General features: G+C 48.1%; 2 protein-coding genes across 2 annotated transcripts in view; both read left to right on the top strand.

Annotated features, from left to right (window-relative positions):
- The first annotated feature begins 133 nt into the window (after window positions 1-133).
- RPLP2 (ribosomal protein lateral stalk subunit P2) lies at window positions 134-5,287 on the top strand. Its single transcript, XM_040608981.1, has 5 exons — window positions 134-245; window positions 683-806; window positions 2,594-2,642; window positions 4,323-4,421; window positions 4,837-5,287. The coding sequence occupies exons 2-5, from the start codon at window positions 684-686 to the stop codon at window positions 4,911-4,913; spliced, it is 348 nt and encodes a 115-aa protein (XP_040464915.1). The 5' UTR covers window positions 134-245; window position 683; the 3' UTR covers window positions 4,914-5,287.
- A 5,498-nt stretch (window positions 5,288-10,785) lies between these two features.
- Window positions 10,786-17,962, top strand: part of PNPLA2 (patatin like phospholipase domain containing 2) — a 30,094-nt gene continuing 22,917 nt past the window's right edge. Inside the window, exon 1 of the mRNA XM_040608461.1 lies at window positions 10,786-11,145. Coding sequence (XP_040464395.1) covers window positions 10,959-11,145 — 187 coding nt within the window. The 5' untranslated portion in view covers window positions 10,786-10,958. The remainder of the gene's footprint in view (window positions 11,146-17,962) is intronic.

The raw sequence follows: 17,962 nt of genomic DNA, 5'->3' as shown, positions 1-17,962 counted from the left end.
TCACAGCGCCGCGCCTCGCAGCCCCGCGCGTGCGCCCTGGCCGGGCCCGCCCTGCGGCGCCGACTGCACGGCCCGCGCCTCCCCATTGGCCTGCAGCTCCCCGCCGGCCAGGCCCAATGGCAGCCTTCGTTGTTGAGGTGTGACGGGAAGAAGGTGTTGCAGAGGCACCACCCCTTCCCTTTGGCCGCCGGGCTGCCATTGCGAACGCACGTCCCGGGTCTGTCTCCCGCGCCGCCTCCTCCCAAGTAAGCGCTCGCCGGTACCTTATCCCCCCTCCCCCGCGGGAATGGTCGCTCCCGGTCCAGCCCGCGGCCCCCAGCGCGGCTTGGGCGAGACTACTTAGCGCGGGAGGGCGGGGGTGGGAAATGGCGGCCATGTGCTCTCCTGGCCTGGGCCTGGGCCTGGGCCTGCGCAGGGCCGGGGCTGGCGGGGATACCGGGGTGCCGACAGCCTTGGGCCGGGCCGGCTGCTCGGGCTCGGGGCCCACAGCGGCTTTGCGGTGTGAGGGGCTGGCAGGGGCGGTGCGCGGCCTGGCGCGCCGTGGGCTTCCATCTATAAGCCGAGCCAGGCGCCGGGCCGGCGGGGAGCTTTGCCTGGCTCCGCGTTCCCAGCGAGCGGGTGAGGGTGCTCCGGGCGTGGGCCCGGGTCCCTGGCACCAAGGGCCGGCTCTCTTGTTTTCCAGGATGCGTTACGTCGCAGCTTACCTCCTAGCGGTTCTCGGTGGCAACGAGTCTCCCACCTCAAAGGACTTGAAAAAGATCCTCGACAGCGTCGGCATTGAGACGGACGATGAACGCATGAACAAGGTGGTTTTGCCTCTTAATTCCAGATGGCCACGGCCTGGGCAGCTGCAGACATTGGAGCTGTTTCCTTGGTTCGGTGTTTCTTTGGTTGCCTCTGTGTTGACTAGTCTTATTTTGTTTAGGCGCTTGCAGACATTACCTGTGTGATTTCCAAAGCACTGCTTAACCAGTCAGAACTATTTTTACAACACTTTTGTAGAAGTCTGGCTTCCTTATTTAACACCTGCCCTCCACAAAGATCTCTGTCAGTTGTTGCTGGCTTCTGGCTGTTCAGTTTAATAATTTTCAATGTGGTGGTGGCCACAGATAAGTATGTATTGAAAATAATTTATGTTCTGACATAATGTATAGTTTGCACTTCATGTTGCATTTTGGCTTTTGGTCAGTATCAGTTCAAAGTTAGTACTTTTGAAGGCCTGATATTCAGTAATAAAGTGTCATTTAGTGTACTGCAAAGAAGCATTTGTTCTTCACCAAGAAACATAGACAAGTTATAACATGGACGTTAAAGGTATTCAATAATAATACGTAGGAAAATTTTGGAAATTAATGTTGAAATGGTTGTGTTGAAAAACAGTTTTTTTTAAGAAGAGAATGTCTTAATTAGAACGTTTCTTGGGATGTGATACTTTTCAGCCTTGTGGATTTAAATGGTCATGGGGGAAAAAAACCCTAAAGAAACTATCTTATCACCTGCCCCATAGTTGTATCAGAATGTTTCCAGGGAGGTGGGAGAAAAACTGAGTTACTTTCCCAGTTGGAGACAGTGTTTTACCACAGGCCCGACCAAACAGTGGGTTGACTGAGCTGACAGCGCCCTTATTATGGTTTGAGATGTTGATTGGAACTTGTGGTACTCCTGTTTAAGCACCAGGTCTTTGGGCTTTGGCTTGTTTACATTCGTTTAATACCTTTATAAATTAATTGTTTTCTCTGGTCCTCCAATATCCAGAAAGCTGCTCTGGAATGTGTTTTGCTTGTGATTAATTAATCCTTTTCTGTTTGCATTGGCTGTATCTTATGCCAGTGTAAATCTAGTGAAGTGTTAAATAAAACACCTTCCCTCCAGACGAAGCAAGCACACAGGCGTGATGTTTTGCAGATTGCACACTAAGCAGGAGGTGCCTCCTGCTGAAAAGCCCTTGTTTGAAGTCCTTTGGCTTTGGCAGTTCAGCAGTGTTCAGCACTGACTGCTGGTAGCAGGGACTCACCGGTGAGGTCTATGGCATTATTTTTTTTTTTAAGTGCTTGGTTGCTTTAGCAATTTTTGGGTTTTTTGCTTTCCTCGTCCCTGGCTATAGGATGGTAGTAAAATTGAAGTTGGAACTCTGTGTTCCAGTGCAAGGATACAATAGCCAGCTTGGCTGTAACATTTGGTAACGCTAGGAACAGGACCCTGTGGTTTTTGGTCTAGGGCCCAGTGCTTCAGAGCCTCCCAGTGGGTATTAAGCAAGATATGTTAACAGTCCCTCAGCGACTAACAGACCATTAGTGGGGTTTCCTACTTGGCTCCACAACATCTGTGTAGCTTGCCTTCTGCAGGGTCCTTGGGTTCATTATGAATTTATTGTAACAGATTTCATGAAAAACCTTTCACAGAAAAGTATAAAAGCCTTAGCTAAGTTTTCGTTGCCATGTCCTCTTCCTTCCATTGAGAAACCAGCAATGCTGGGGCTGTGTAAGCAGCAGGATGGAGGCATTGCGCATGACAATTAATCAGTGCTTGTTTAAATCTAGCTTACACTCATGCTGTTTTAAAACTATTAACATTCTAAACTTAATTTACACAGGTTATTAGTGAGTTGAATGGAAAAAACATCGAGGATGTCATTGCTCAGGGTAAGTACAGTCTCTGAGCATCACAGATAATTGCCTCTGCTACTTTGGTAACTTAGACCCAAGAGCATAAATTGGTGCAAACTCCGTGATTATTCATCAGTGTAGCTTTGTGGTTGAGGACTTCCATGTTGGATCTTAGCTGAAGTGACCAAAATCCAGGTCCATTCTCATTCCCTGCAGGTTGTTGCCAGTACCTGCTGGGTTTTGCTTGTGGACAACATTAAACTGGAGAACTTCAGCATGTATGAGCTTACTGGTAGTCTGCTCATGATGTGGTTTTCTGGACATGTTGATTGGAGAAAGAATTGGCGGTCCTTCAGGTTCTCTGGGAGATTTTTTTCTTTGTGTTTACCCACTTGTATGGGCTGATTATGTAAAACAGGAAGAACAGACTGTTAAATGTAAATTAAGTGTCATTAAGGATACAGCTACACCCTCTGCAATTAATACAAGTCTCTCCAGTACATATCTCCTGGAGCTCCCCAAGTCTGGCTTTTCCTTTTCTCCAAGATAGGACTCTTTGAGTGCTGACTTCTGCAGGAACTTGTGCTCTTACCCACTGGCTCTTAACTAAAGTTGGAACTTTTAACATTAATTGACTGGGTCATAGGGCTGAAATAAAGCAGAGCTGAGGTAGTGCAAAGGTTTCTGATTAATTTCTATATTTTTTGCAAGTGTGTAAGCACAAGGGAACTTTTAGGCATATGTTTGCTTAAAGGTTGCTGGGACTTTGCCTGGCGTTGCTGTTAGGAGAGCACTAACTGGACATTTCTATCCATGGGGTCTGAAGGCCTAAGAGAGCTGTTATACATGTGCTTACAACACACTTAGGCTATCTCATCCTGTAATACTTTTTCTTTAAATAAATTGTTTCCTAGAACATACTGACATGCATATGAAACATGTTTGTTTACTTGGCTAGTTTATTAGAGCTTGAAGTAACAGGGAATTATTTAGAAACTGATTCCCAGAAACTGAAATACAGGCAAACGTACTGTGTACGTGACCTCTGAATGCCCAGGGAGCCTTGGTATGTGAAAGGCAGATGCCAGAGAACTAGCTAGCCTTCCAAAGATGAGCATAAATCAGTTTGCTAACCTCAAAGGAGATGCAATAGGGTTCATAGGATGCTGGAGAGTTGGTTTAAAATACTGTGCTCTTTGCCATAAGTACATCTCTCCCCTCACCCCCTTCTGTCCTGTGTGATACAGTCATGCCCTCACAGTTCTCTATACCATTAAAAAAAAAAGGTGAGGGAGGGGGGAAAGCCAGTGCTGCTTATGTGTTATTTTTGAGGTATATTGAAATCATCGATTTCTGGGCTCTTAATGCTGCATTCAGAAAACACCATTTTTCTGTATATGTAAAACTGGATATGTTTGCCATATTTTTATATGACAGTTTTGGAAAAAAATGTTGAATTTGTATACAGAAGAAAACTTACTAACAATGTGCTGCTAGCATTCTTAGCATAAGCCTTAAACTTCAGGGTTTTTTCCAAATAATAGTTTATACTTTCTTAATCATGAGCACAGCCTCTTGTTCCTTTCAGCTAATAGAGACAAGTTCAGTCCATGAGACATAGTACCCGTTCTTCTGCACTCTTAGTTTCTCTTCTTTTTCACCATACCTCTGTGCTTGCGATGAACACTTAAATACTTCCTCTTCTGTCCCATTCAGGCAACGGAAAGCTTGCCAGCATGCCGGCCGGGGGAGCTGTAGCAGTGTCTGCTGGAGGCGGCTCTGCTGCTCCTGCTGCAGCTGCTGCCCCTGCTGCTGGTGAGTATGAGTGGAGAGGCACCCTTACAGGGCAGCACTGGTTTTCTGTGTTAAACTGAGTCCAAATTTCACGGCCTTTCCGCTTCAGCACTTCACTATATAACTGAAGTGTAAAATGGAACAGTTGCTTTTCCTTTGGGAAATCAGAAACATTTGCTCTTTTATCTACCTTATGATTGTGCTGGCTTAGAACTGAGAATCAGATGGACTTCACTGTATAAAGCACATCCCTTCAGCAGTAGTGTGTGCATCCCTTCAGTGTTTGTAGCTAGGTATTGAAAGGGAATGAGATGAACCGTGGAGGGTGAAATACCAATAATATGGGAGCTGAGGGCACCAAAACCTGCATCTCAAAAATCTGTCATGCAGAAAGTATAAATACTGACCATTGGCTTGGTCTTTCTTTTCCCTGCAGCTGAGGAGAAGAAAGAAGAGAAGAAGGAGGAATCTGAAGAATCCGACGATGACATGGGATTCGGCCTATTTGATTAATTATTTGTTATAGAAAAATTATTAAAATCCTTTGTTTAAAATTTTTTTTGTTGCTTTTATTAGATACATACAAATGCTGTTGGATTCAGACAGCTTTTCTTAAAATAGCTCTGACAAAGCTTTGATTTTTGTCTCTGTTTGAACAAGGTACGTGAATTTTAGGACAAGCCGTGGGACTGTGCTCTCTCTAAGTGCTTAGGAAATGGCTAAGCTGGTGTGACCTGGCTGCTTGTTTGGACACTGCTGTTTCTTAAACAGTATGTGGAAGCTGAATCTACCTGATGTTAACTGTACTTTGCCTTCTCTGTACTGTTTTGCCATCCTGATTACTCAGAGCCCCATCAGTTCAGCAATAAAAGGAATTTTATTTTTCAGGATCGGTTTAATCAATTCCAAAACAAGTCAAACTGAACAGACAGCAGGTCTGAATTTGTCCAGAAACATTCTAATTTCAGAGCTAGTTATAAGTTATTTTTAAATACCTAAAAGCACAGATTTCATTGTTATGTCAGATTCCCAAGGTCTAGGGACAACACCAACAATAAAATGCTTGATTATGCTTGGATTTCATGTGACATTGATATGCACAACATAGAATCTAACAAAAAAGCCAATAGTGCATCCTGCTCCTCATGGGACACTGAGAACCTTGTAAAGGTGCTCTTCATACTGAACAGCTGTTCTGGGTGTAGCTGAACTATCAGGACACAAATCGCCTTGATCTGAACAAAAAGAAACTATTTTGTGAGGGGAATGGTATGTTTTGAGTACTGAAATTGATTCCCCAGTGTGCTGAGGAATTACCAGCTTGGGAAGACTAAATTTTGCTTGATTGTTTTCTGCTAGAAGATGGTTCTGGCAGGCACCTTACCCTGACGTCTACCGTGGTCTTTGGCTGTCACCATAAGTAGGTACATGTGATGTACAAGCAGCACATGATGATCTTCCCATGCCAAGTTTCCATAGGTAGTGTCGGAAAGAGGTCTAGGTGTGCTGGGGCAGTCTATACTGTGAAGCTTTTCTAACATCGTTGGGTTTTTTTTTTTGGGGGGGGGGGGGGAAAGCATTAGCTGATACAGCTGTGTTGGTTATGAATCATTGGACAAAGCATGGCAAGTACTTCTGAGAGGAGAGAGGGTGAAATCCAAGTAGGAAAAACTATTTTATCTCCCTGTGGTGTACTCAGAGAAAATGCCCATTACTTGATAGCAGCCGAGGGAGAGGGTTGTTGAAATTCAGGTCTTCAGACCCCAAAATGGCTGGGATTTTAAGCAACTACCCCTTGCTGCCCTTCTGTGCCTGCTGCAAGGAAGGGTTACAGGGGGTAACGGTGCCAATACCTTTCATCTACTTCGGCTCGAGTCCTAGCAGGGTGACCTTTGTGGCAGTGAGGAAAACTGCTTGGGTTTGCTCTAGTTCTCTGTCAGCCTGGTGATGGCCGTGGTTCGGCACTGGGAGGGGTGTGGGTATACCTGTGGTTTTTTCCTTGCCAATTTCTTCATTTCAGATCAGTGGAAAAGAGTTGTTGGGTGTGTTTTTTTCTGAGAGGTTGCCCCCCCTACGCCCTGTAATACTGCCTTGCTTTGGGGCTGCCAGGCGAAGTCAGTGTTTTCACAGGAAGGAACTGCCCTGTCACGCCACTCGGCAGGGTTTTCTATGCACAAAGGAATTCGTTTCAGTGGCGCTGAGCTATTTGTGTTCTGCTGTGCCCAGACCTGTGGGCCGAGACTGAAACCTGTGGTGCCAGCTGCTGGCTGCTGCGATGAGGGGAGGGCTATAGCTACATCTAGAGTAACTTCTTTCTCCCCCCTACTTTTCTCTCTTTCTTCCCTATGACCTGTTTAACCTTGAGTTACAGACTCCCTGTGCTGGGTGTGCTCTTATCACCTTTAAATTCCTTCCTGAAAGCTCATAATGTTGATGAAAACTCCCATCACTCAATCTGCTTTGAAAAAGGGGACAGCTCATTTGGTGAACTGTTTGAAGAAGAAACTTTGGGGGTCAGCTCTTGGAGAAAGCACTGAAACTGCAGCATTCCTTACACTGCCACAGGGAGCCAATGCATTCTGCATAACCACCCCATAGATAATCCTATGAAGGTCAGGGCACAGATCTCCAAGATTTCACACACGTTTTACAGACTTTGCTAAAACCTCTGCATGGTGAACATTTCTTCTGAATGCAAAATTGAGGTATTTTAAGCTTTTGTCCCCCGCACCTGTTTACAAAACAGTTGTCACCTGATGGTTTTGTACATGAGCAGTTGTGCCTGGAAGTCTTGCAGATCTGTTTGGTGCTCTAGATGGACTTCACAACTCTGTTCCGATCTCAGCGAGCTTCAGCTAGGAAGGAGTTGGGATCCCTGCTCTGTGGACACTCCTCTGAATTTTCAAGTGTCACCAATGCCTTTTCAGACTTAGCAATGATTTCCAAAGGCAAGGGCAGCGGTGGGGTGGATGCATTGTATTCCATGATGCTCTCAAAGAAAATGAGTGCCTGCAAACACTTGGAGTGGTGGCCAAGTCGGTCCCCTTGCAGAATCAATTTTAGCTAGATTTTTCTGGGCTTCTTAAAGAAAGGCTCAAAGGGCATTGAAGAAAAAGGAAAGGATGGCCTTGTGCCTGGAGGTTACACTGGTAACTGATCATTACTAAATTGACAGTAGGGGAGAGTGATTTAGTCATAGGCTTGACATTGAAACATGCAGGCTTTCCTTGCTGGGACACAAACACTGTGCCGCCTCAAATCACCTCTGACTGAAAATCTTACAAATACCATGAGGCAGGGAGAGTGACATGACATCTTCACTACTTGGAAAGCAGGGAGAACGTCCCGGACACTGCTGGAAAGTAGTAAGTCAATGGCTCCCTGGGGCCACTGTCAAATTAACTGGTTTCACTCTGACTACTAAGGCCCAGTTTTGCAAGCTGCTACATTCAGGCAGCCCCGCTGAACTCAGTGGGTTTGACTTCACACAGGGCAGAGCTATCTGTAGTAGCTCACCTAGAAGGAAAAATCAGTCCCAAGAGAGCAGGACAAGGTGACTGCTCCATTGCCTCAGGAGATGCTCCTACAAAGCAAGTCCAGCTGTTTGCCATGGAATTGTCTGATATATGCAAACATCACAGGTAAGAAAAAGCCATCAAAGTCAGCTTTCCAATGATGTAAAGAGCACTGGATTTGGGCTTCGTGACCAGTGCCCCAGCCTTGCTGACTACAGGCAACAATACCAAAGTAACATGCTGAAGACGACAGTGTACAGGCTGCCTCTCAGCTGCCCTTCAAAATTAATTCCCAGTGGCTGCCAACAGCCAAGGTCTTACCTGAAAAAAACAATCAGGGATTGTTTGTTGGTACCTTATTATCTGATACATACTAACTGCTCACCATTCCTTAGACTGGAAGACAAATGCAGCGAAGAGATTGCATGAGCAGCTGTCTCAGTGGCATCACAACATGTAAGGAAGGGCATGAGTGAACTTGCAGCATTCTGATAGGAGTTTGATACGCATGAAAAGCTGCAGTGTAAATCTTGCTGACGTGGCTTATTGCAGGATTATGAGCGATTGCAGGATTATGTCAGTACTTTCTTATTGAGGAGAAAAAGATTAGTTTGGGGGGATAATTTTTTTGAGAAAAACACAGTCCTCTGCCAGCCTGCTAAGTGCCTGTACCCAGGCAGCACTCTGCAAGAGATTACTGTTCACATGGGTTATTTCATTAACTGGTTTCAACAGGGCAGCATTAACATCCTCAAATAAGTAACCTTGAGAGCCAAGGCAGACTGGTGTAAACAACTCAGAATAAGATTGTTGTTGAGAAATCAATTGAAACTAGCCCCAGCATTGTTGCAGCATTGTTATTTTTGTTACAAACCTTAAGGTTTCTGAAACACTGGAAAAAAGAGGAAGCAGTGTTGGCTCAAGAATGAAGCTGTTCTTGTGGTCAAGTGTTAGGGAGGTATCTGCAAACAAGGTTCAGTATTCAGATTTGTCACAGATTTCCACTCAAGTCACAACCCATTGACTAGTTCTTTTGCAGCACAATTCCTACCCCTGAAAATGCAAAACACTTTTTCTTTGGATTTGACTACATGGAAATACCTTTCCATGTGGTCAGAAGCACGGGATGAAAGCACTCTGCTTCTCTTGGTATTAAGGGCCTTTAAAGAGGGTCAAGGCTCAGGTGTGCCAAAGCTCACCTCTTCAGGTGGACGAGATGAGGGCTGACGAGGGTCATGTAACCACATCAAACTCAAGGGAGGAAGAAAACTACAACAGCAAGTAGAGGTGTGGGGGGAAAGAGAAAGAAGGGTGGGTATAGGACGCAAGTAGAGGACTTGAGATAAGTGGGATCAATCCTTTAGATGCTCCAGGATGGAGCCAATATGTGTCAAGGGTAGTTTGTGGCAGCTAGGTGAGGTGGTGGGCCCCAGGGTAGGACATGAAGAAAGATGAGGCTGGAGTCCTGCCTGTCTGATGGAAGGCAAGTGCAAATATTTAATGAAAAGGCAGTCTGTCTGTAGAGGCTGGAGTACGAGGCCTAACTGGAGCTCAAATATTGGATTTACACAAGGGTTACCTGCTGAGTTTGGTTGCTTCAGCTGACTGTGAGGTGGTACACAGCTGTTCTTCCAGCCTGGATGACCCCTCTGTGGGGAGGGTACCAGCCTCCCCTGTATCCTTTGAAAAGATGTTTGGAGTGGAAGGAACAGGAGAGGGGCTGCTTGACTGACCTCCGCTAACACAAATATTGAAAATCCCGTGGGGAGGAAGGCCTGGCTTTAATTAGTCTGAGAGCTGTTACCAACAAGTACAACCGGTGTCCCAAATCAGAAGCTTCCGACCGGTTACAGGAAAACTAATGCAAATAGATTTATGCCAAGACTAATTAAGTGGTTTTTTTTTTTAAACTTTGGTAGAAAGTACTCTTACCCTATATTGATTACATTGAAAAAACTACTTATGTTTTTTGTTTTGTACCCACCAAACCTCCCTCCCGCTGATCTGGCTTCCTTGCTTTTGAGTTAAGCAGCTGCTTTTCTTGCCATGCTGATCCTTTTGCCACCCCTGTAAACTTTCTCGCGTATCTAACTGTTTGAGTGACTATAGCTTGTATTGTTTGTGAGGAGGGGATCTTCTCAGCTTCTGAAGCCTGTGTTGATCTCCGGGCAGTACCAGCCCCTCACCCAGCTGACGCACCATGGGCTTGCTCCTGCAGGAACACTGCTGAAAACTGCAGTCGCCCTGACCAAAGGTAAGCTTAGAGGCACAGGGAAAGCTGTTGAGAGAAGGTTGGCAAAGGTAAGCAGCCACATGTGCTTTGGTGAGTTCAGAGGCAGAGAAAGGTGTTAAGAGAGGGGTCGCCTTCCTCTGTGCGCTGAGCCTTGCCTCTGGCCCCTCAGCTTTTTAGGGAAGGGGAAAGCTTTTTCCTTCCTGTTATTTCTCCCCTCATCTCCCAAAACGCCCTACTTGCGGGAAGCTCTGGGAGCTTGGAGCAGAGGAAAAGCATGTTTTGTGAGGGGAAGCACCAGCCACCCTGGCATGCGGTGATGCCGGGGATGCTGCGAGGGCTGCCATGTCCTCCTGCCCCCCAGTACATGGCGAGGCTGGGGGTGCTGCGAGGGCCCACCACCCCTGCCTGCCCCCGGCACACAGCAAGGCTAGGGGTGCTGCGAGGGGCCGCCGCCCCCTCCTGCCCCGCTCCCGGTCGCCGGGCCCGGTTTAGCCCCCGGTGCGGGGCCCGGTGCTCGCGGGGTCACCGGAGGAAGGGTGGGGGGGCGGGGCGGCGCTTCCCGCCCAAGGCCGGGGCCGGCCCGCGGGGCGGTGGCGGGGCCTCCGGGGCGGGCCCGGGCCGCCCCATATAAGCGCGGCGGCCGGTACCGGCAGCCCAGAGGCAGGCCCTGAGTGCCCGCCGCTTCCAGCCCCGTTCCGGCCCTCGCCTGCGTCCCGCCCGCCCCGGGGCGGTGTGGTGTGAGCGGATCCCGCCGCTCCCCCTTCGCGTCGCGGCTGCCGCTTCCCTCGCCCTCAGCGGGGCGCGGAGGCCATGTTCCCCACTGACTCCACCTGGAATATCTCCTTCGCCGGCTGCGGTTTCCTGGGGGTCTACCACGTCGGGGTAGCCAGCTGCCTGCAGGAGCATGCCCCCTTCCTCGTCGCCAACGCCAGGAAAGTCTACGGTGCCTCAGCCGGGGCGCTCACCGCCACCGCCCTGGTCAGCGGCGCCTGCCTAGGTAAGCGCGGCCTGCCGCCGCTCCGGCCCCTCTTCCCGGCCTTCTTACTAATTATTTAATTACAGCAGCAGCGGGAGGGTGGGGAGGCAGCGCTCCGCCCTCCTCATCCTTCCTCGATGCGTGCGGCCTTTTGTTGTTAAGGCCTTTTCCTCAGCATCCCCCCGCCTCGGGCCGGGGCGCTCAGCCCCCTCGGGAGCGGGGGGCGCCTCCAGCATGGCCCCGGCCCCCAGGGCGGGAGGGTCCCGCCGTGCCCACAGGCCCCTGCTGGCTGGGGGTCCTGGGGCTGACCCCACCCGTGGTACCCGGGGCTTGCGGGGGCTGGGTTCTGGCGTTGGGCTGGAGCGTGGGTCTGGGGGCTGCTGGTGGGCAAGAGAGCTGGCCGGGGATGGAGATGTCCAGCAGCGTGTTTTGTGTGCGAATTGTAGTTGACGGGCGCCTCCGAGTAATTAGGAAATCACCCTTTATTCGTTGTTAGCATCTTTATTTCTGGAAGAAGGTTATTTCTTGGGGTGTAGGGCACTTGGGAATTTTGTTGCCCTCTGCAAGAGCTAGGTCTCAGAGTTTAGCTAGATGTTACCTCAGTCTTCGAGTTGCAGAAGAAACCTTAAAAAGTTCTCTCCAAAGCAGCCACGTGACATAGTCTGTCCCTGCTTGGGGCATGTCTGGGGAACAGCTGAAGAGAATGGTGTGTGGTGTCTCCTGGTTTTTTGCTGTTTTGATTTTCAGCTGTTTTGCATATGGGAGGAAAAGCCAATGAGCATGCCAGAGTCTGTACTTGACAGCTTTTCTTTTGAGAATAACGAATGTAGAAAAGTGTCTTAAACTTGAAAGGAGAATGTGGTGTGAGAGAATCAGGTATATCTGTTTAGTCTTGGAGGATGATGAGCCTTTCCTAGACCCAATGAAACCACAGTTGTTTACTGTTTGAACTCCTCTCACCTTGATCACAGGTGTCTTTCCATGGCACTCCCTGCTCTTTGGGGACAAGCAGAGTTTTGAGATGTAGCCTTCACACAGCAAAAGTTAGCTTTCTTTTCTGTGTAGTTTCCCACTCCATTGGGCATTTCTGTAAACAAAATGCTAAGGATTCTTAAGTGTTGCTTCTGGAGCTTGATGGGAAGCTCTTAACAGCTGTTCAAACCCCAGTCTGGGATCTCTGTAGTCATGCCATGGTGCCAGCTTTTATGGTGGACAAGGGAAGAGATCTCTTCTAATCTCTTCTCCTGCAGGGATCCATTTGCTGCCAGCTGCCAGGGATTTGGTTGCTTTACTTGCTGTTGCTTCTGTTGAAGAGGTGGCTGCCCAGTTAGTTCCTTGACTGGGTGGCCGGTGTGCTGGTCTGAGGTGTGACACAAACATGAGACAGGTTGGTGGTAGAGCCTTTGCCTTGCTCAGGTGTCATTATTGTGCTGAGCAAGTCTGTTATCATGTCTACCTTGTTCCTGCTGATCATATAACATCCGTGGCGCACTAGGCATTGCCCTCGGAGAGCTGCCCAGCCTGGTAGGGAGCTTTCTGTGGGTCAGGGTTAGAACAACAGGCTTTCTCCCTCCCTATGAGGTACAAGGGGAGGCACGATAAAGAGGACTGAGTTAGGGGCCACCTTCTTGGCAGCATTCGCCTCCCTCCTGAAAGAGGGCAAGCCATGCTGTTTAAAGCTAGCCAAGGCTTGGATTTGGGGTGTTCAAATTCTGTCTTAAGTTTGACTTCGCTGGAATAATTTTCTTTTAACTCTGTGTGACTGGCATATATATCTTTGGTAGAGAGCAGCTCTAAGGCAATAGAGCTGAATTCTGAAAGTAAAAGCTAATGGGGTGCTTGGTTGGGGCATAGTATTGCTGCACTTTGTCCCTGTCGTTAACTCTCCTGACAACGCAGATTCCAAGCTGAGGTCCAGAGGTTAGCATGAAATCATAGGGAAGAAGGGGACAGGGCAGAAGGTATAGCTGCAGCCTGTGTAAGGAGAGCAGTTCATCCTAGTACAGGCTCTTGTAGGATCCCGAGTATCTGTGTTTGCCATGCAACTGGCTTCTGTCTGAGAGTAGGTGTTATAGCCTGTGGGCTTTGAAGCTTATGGCAGCAGCTGCCTTGCACTCTGTTGCCCTCTCCGTCAAATTGGAATGTTATATAGTGTCTCTTGATAGATGACAAGCAGAGGGGAATTTTGCAGAAGCCTTGCTTACCTGGCTGTGTGTAGATAAGGCTAGTGCCTTCGTGCATCTGTATTTGGCTCTGAGCACAATGAGACTCTACTGTGCAAAGGTAAATACTTCCTGGAGAGGAGTGGAAAAAACCTCTTCCTTTGGTGGTTTGTCTTTTTTTTTTTTTTTGGTTCTGATCCTCTGGACTTTAGAGTGTAAGATCTTTACATCTGTTCAGCTTGCCTCTGAGCTGATCCTGCCTTTTCCCGAATTAATACCTCACTGTCATCATTTGCATGTGGCAGTGGAGCTTTGCTGTGGGCTAATGCTGAACTGAAAGCCCAGACCAAGTAATCTGCAGCCTTGAGAGCTCACTGTGGGCTTCAAAGGTACATTTGAGAATATCAAATAAAACAACGTTGGGCATGCCTATTAGCTAGATAGAGGCCCTTATTCCTAAATAAGGGGCTAGGAGGTATTTGTGGTCTGATACAACCTTGCCTGGCTCTTGTTAAGCACTTTACCATTAAGTTGTAGGGATCTTGGGTTTATTCTCCAGGGCTACAACAGTGGTATTGTCCTGCATCTGAAATGCTGTCTCCCACCTTGAGGTTCTTCTGTTCACTGGCATGAAAAAGCATTGCTGTTTTTCCACTAGAATGATCTGTGTGGCTATCAAGATGCATTGGGCAAAGTCTTGCATTCTTAGGAGTTACTTGGTTGTGCATACTGCAGTGTTGTAGCATGAATCACTTCTTGTCCTGAGGGTTTTCTGGGAGATGGCCTTCTGTCATGCCTGTGTCTTCTCTTGGGACTGCTGGAATCCAGCACACCGGGAAAGGCACCTTTATATGCCAAACAAGTGAAAAGTCCTTTTATGCAGGCTTTGCAGTCTCCTCCTTATGGGTACCTCAAATTCTGCAGTTTTTCACAAACTCTAGGCCTGGAGCTCTGAGGATGTTTGAATCTGTTTGAATAAATCCAGTCATTGTCCTGGATGCGATAAGGCTGTCCCTTTTTCAGTCAGGAGTAATGCTAAAATGCAGCCACTGTTGGACCCTTAAATCTTTAATACAGGGTAGGGTATATATTCCTGTTAAGGGTCTTGAATCACCTCACTGTGGTGAGCTAGATGGGATTTGGTGTGCCTGCTTTGGAAGTGTAGCAGCTTGGAGGAATGATGGGATTTGAACCTGTAATCACTGAAAAGCCATTTTTGGCTGATGCAAAGGTCCCAAACTGTGCTTCTGACTCATACTTAACTGACAGCACTCAAATGTCTGTGTAGCGTGTGAGTATTGTTCTATACAGCTTTCATCTGGTGGTGGGCTGGAACTGCTGACCTGCTTTTTTTTTGGGGTGGGGGTGGGGAAGAGGTGGGCTCTGCTGTCAGAGGCAAAGCTGGCTATCAAACCCCCATCTGTGGGAGTTAGCTGTCCTCCTAAAGCACCACAGTATCAGCAGAAAATGATAAATCAAGCTGAGGGGATGCTTCTGGTACTAATAATAGAGAAAGGAGGCCATATGTTTGCTAGGTTGAGCAGTGTTGTTTGGAGAGCTCTTCCTGACTTGTCTACAGGCGTGTGTTTTTTAACTAGTATCTTAGCCAGGACGCTTTCAGGCTTGACCTAAGATGAAGTAACAGTTATTTGACATCCAGGTTGGTTTGTCAGCTGTCATCATGTGACCACCAGGAAATACACTGCTGAACTGTAGCGACTTTTTCCATTGAGTAACAGGAAGAAAAAAAAACCCACCAAAACCAAACCCAACTGTCTTTTACCTTTTGAAATTGAGATAATGAACAATAGCAGCATCTTAAATCTTGTGCTCCTGAAATATAATTATGTGCGTGCAAAGGCTTAAAGACAGCAATTTTCTGTGTGTGGTGTCTCTTAACACCAAATCCCAGACTGAGAGCAGGGAAATAAATCAGCTTAATTTCTATGGAGTCCTTAGAGCAATGCCAGTTTCTGCTGGCCCAGGTATCCTAGGGGACAGTGTATGCAATGGTGTTGTGTGGCTGCGTGAATCGATTCATAGATCTCCCCAGCTACATGAAGGAAAACTACGTAGCATCTGTGGCCTCCCAAAACTTGAGTCCCTCTCTGCACAGGAGATTGTCAGTTGTTATCTCCTGCAGAGGCCCTGGCTGGGGAAAAAGTTGTTGAGCTCAGCAGCCCCAGCCCAGTCAATGGCAGGAGAGGGACCCTTATGTACATTCATGGAGACATGGACGTATTTCATGGGGAGGCTCCTGGTGTTCTGGAAGCAGTAAAGCTGCTGCTGCTTTCACTGGTGGACAATGTGGGGGTTGGGGGTGGGGTAGGGCAGGGGGGAATGCTCTGTGCTGACATAGTTGGAAAGGCTCGCTGGCTTGGTGAAGAAGCTCCTGTGCTTGGATCAGAGCCATCAGTGGTCACAGGGCTGCAGGCTCAGGTGTCCCAGATAAGTAATCTGGCAGCCAAGCAGCTGGAGCACTGCAGTCAGTACCTTTTACTGGGAAGGAAGAAGCTTGTTCCTGCTGTCTGCCTGGCTCTAACAAGGAATTTCCCGAGAGGAAAGGTGCTCTTGCAGGAATTTTGTTGGATGAGTGCAAGGGAAGCCAAGCAGCCACTTCTAGTGAAAAACATAGTCATAGCAATGATGTGTCTTTATTCTTTTGTCATCCCACGTAGGCAGTAGGTGTGCAGAGCACCGTGGTGCCCTGCCTTGCTCAGTCAGCCGCAGCAGCCGTGCCAGTGCCAATGGCACAAGTGGTCCTTGCATGGTTGTTCTGACCCATAATTTCAGCATCTCTCTTGAACTTGTAGTGTGCCTAGGCTGTTCTGCCTTCTGCCTCTTATCTCCCAAAACTCTTCAAGGCATCCACAAGTCAGCCCTATAAAATATGAGAAGCTGTTGTGTGTTCTTCAGGAGCCTATATCTGGTTATTGATTGTGTTTGGAAGTTTAGTCCTGATAAATCAAAAACCTTCCTCAGATTCCTTACTTTGTCTTCCAGTCCCAAACGCCCGCTGCTGTAGTGGTTACAGCATCTCTGCCTGAATGTCCAGTAGCTGATGGTGGGTTTTTGGTCTGTCAGAGGCCCGTGCTGCTTTCCAGCATGGTGGGCTTGGGAATGACTGTACTCTGATGCTAGGCCCCTGCTCACTCGAGGCTTCTCAGTGTTTCCCTCTGTGTCCTCCATGAAGCAGGGATGAAATGTTCACTGTCCTGGCTGGAGAGGATTTTCAGCTCTGCTGTACTTGCTTTGTAATGTACTTGAAAAGGCCAAGCAAGGGCTGGAGAAATGATAATTTGGTTAGCATTCCTTCTCTCCAGAGCTGGAAAGGATAAGCCTTCTAATTCCAGGGCCTTTGCAAAAGCTCAGAAATCTCCTGCTCCAGGGAGCAGTGTGAGCAGGTGACTCCTGTCCACCTTGCTCTCCGTGAAGCAAACCCTGTTGATGGTTGGATTCCAAACTGGCCACCACTTTCCCATCGAATCCTCTGCACTTCGACAGCTCTGTTGCTCAGCCATAATACTTGGCCTCTTTCTTTCTGCTAAGCGTTCCTGGGACTTGAGGTGAAAGTCAGGATGTGACTTCAAGAATCTGGGAGTTGAGGGAGCACATGTATGTGTATTTGCCTTGGGCTGTCTTCCTTGTCAAGTAGGCCTATGGCACCAAGAGAGTGTAAGAGCTGGTGAAAAGAGGGGCTGGAGGAAATGACGCCGTGTAGAAAGCCATAAATAGGTCTGTCCTTGGGAAAAGGCAGAATGTGTCCTGGAAGTGATAGGGTCTGAGGCAGTGGAAAATCCTTTCCATGGAGCATCTAGAAGGGAGGGAACTGGTGAGCCCAGGAGTATAGAGAAGATGTTGGAGGTTGTTGTAGCTACAAAAGTTGGAGCAAGGGAGGAGTGTTCAGCACTTGCGATACAATAGCTGCTTCTGACAGGCCTAATCCTGTCCCTGCGGTTGAGCTGATCTGCAACGTGGTGTGTCTGGGAGAGCAGCCCTCGGTCTTCCTGGTGAAGGGGACTCTTCCCAGCTGAAAGGCTCAGAACAAGTCAAGCTCCATGTAATCCCAGCAGTGATGAGGCCGGGTGGGTGGGTGGCGTGCACTTTTTGTCTTGGTGCTTGGGATGTGTCAGTTGTGGCATTTTAGTAGAATCCAGGGCTTTGTGCTGCCCTCTGGCACTTGCCCACACCACACCTCTGGTACTTTCTGGCACAGGCAAAGGACAAATCTATAGTGATGGCTTATGTCTGACAAGTTCTCTGGAATCGGCAAGCTTCATGAAGCATCTTCTGCAGCTCTTTCCCAGGCTTTTGCCTGTTCTGTGCCTGGAGGATTTCTGAGTGAGCCATTCTCTCCCTCTTCATACACTGCAGTTTGTTTGGTTTTGGAAGCCTTTTGGATTAGGATTTAAAGGATTGTGTACCATTTTAGTGTCAGAGGCTTTGGCAGTGTCTCTGAGCTGCCACTGCTGTGGATTATCTAATTTAGCATCCTGAAGCAGAGGAGGTGGCATCTGAGGGCGTAAATGAATGGGAGCGCTTTACATACGTTAATTACAAGAGCTGCTCTTGCCGGCTTTATTGAAGCTGCTGATCCAGGGCTGGGCCTGCAACAAAGTTATTCCAGTGTGTCATGGAGGCAGGGTGTGGATTTATGCTGCCACAGTTATGTCATG

Source organism: Falco naumanni, chromosome 10, assembly GCF_017639655.2.
Source record: "Falco naumanni isolate bFalNau1 chromosome 10, bFalNau1.pat, whole genome shotgun sequence".
NCBI classification, from domain to species: domain Eukaryota; kingdom Metazoa; phylum Chordata; class Aves; order Falconiformes; family Falconidae; genus Falco; species Falco naumanni.
The sequence above is the reverse complement of the archived record's forward strand: the minus strand, read 5'-3'. Positions and strand labels throughout refer to the sequence as shown.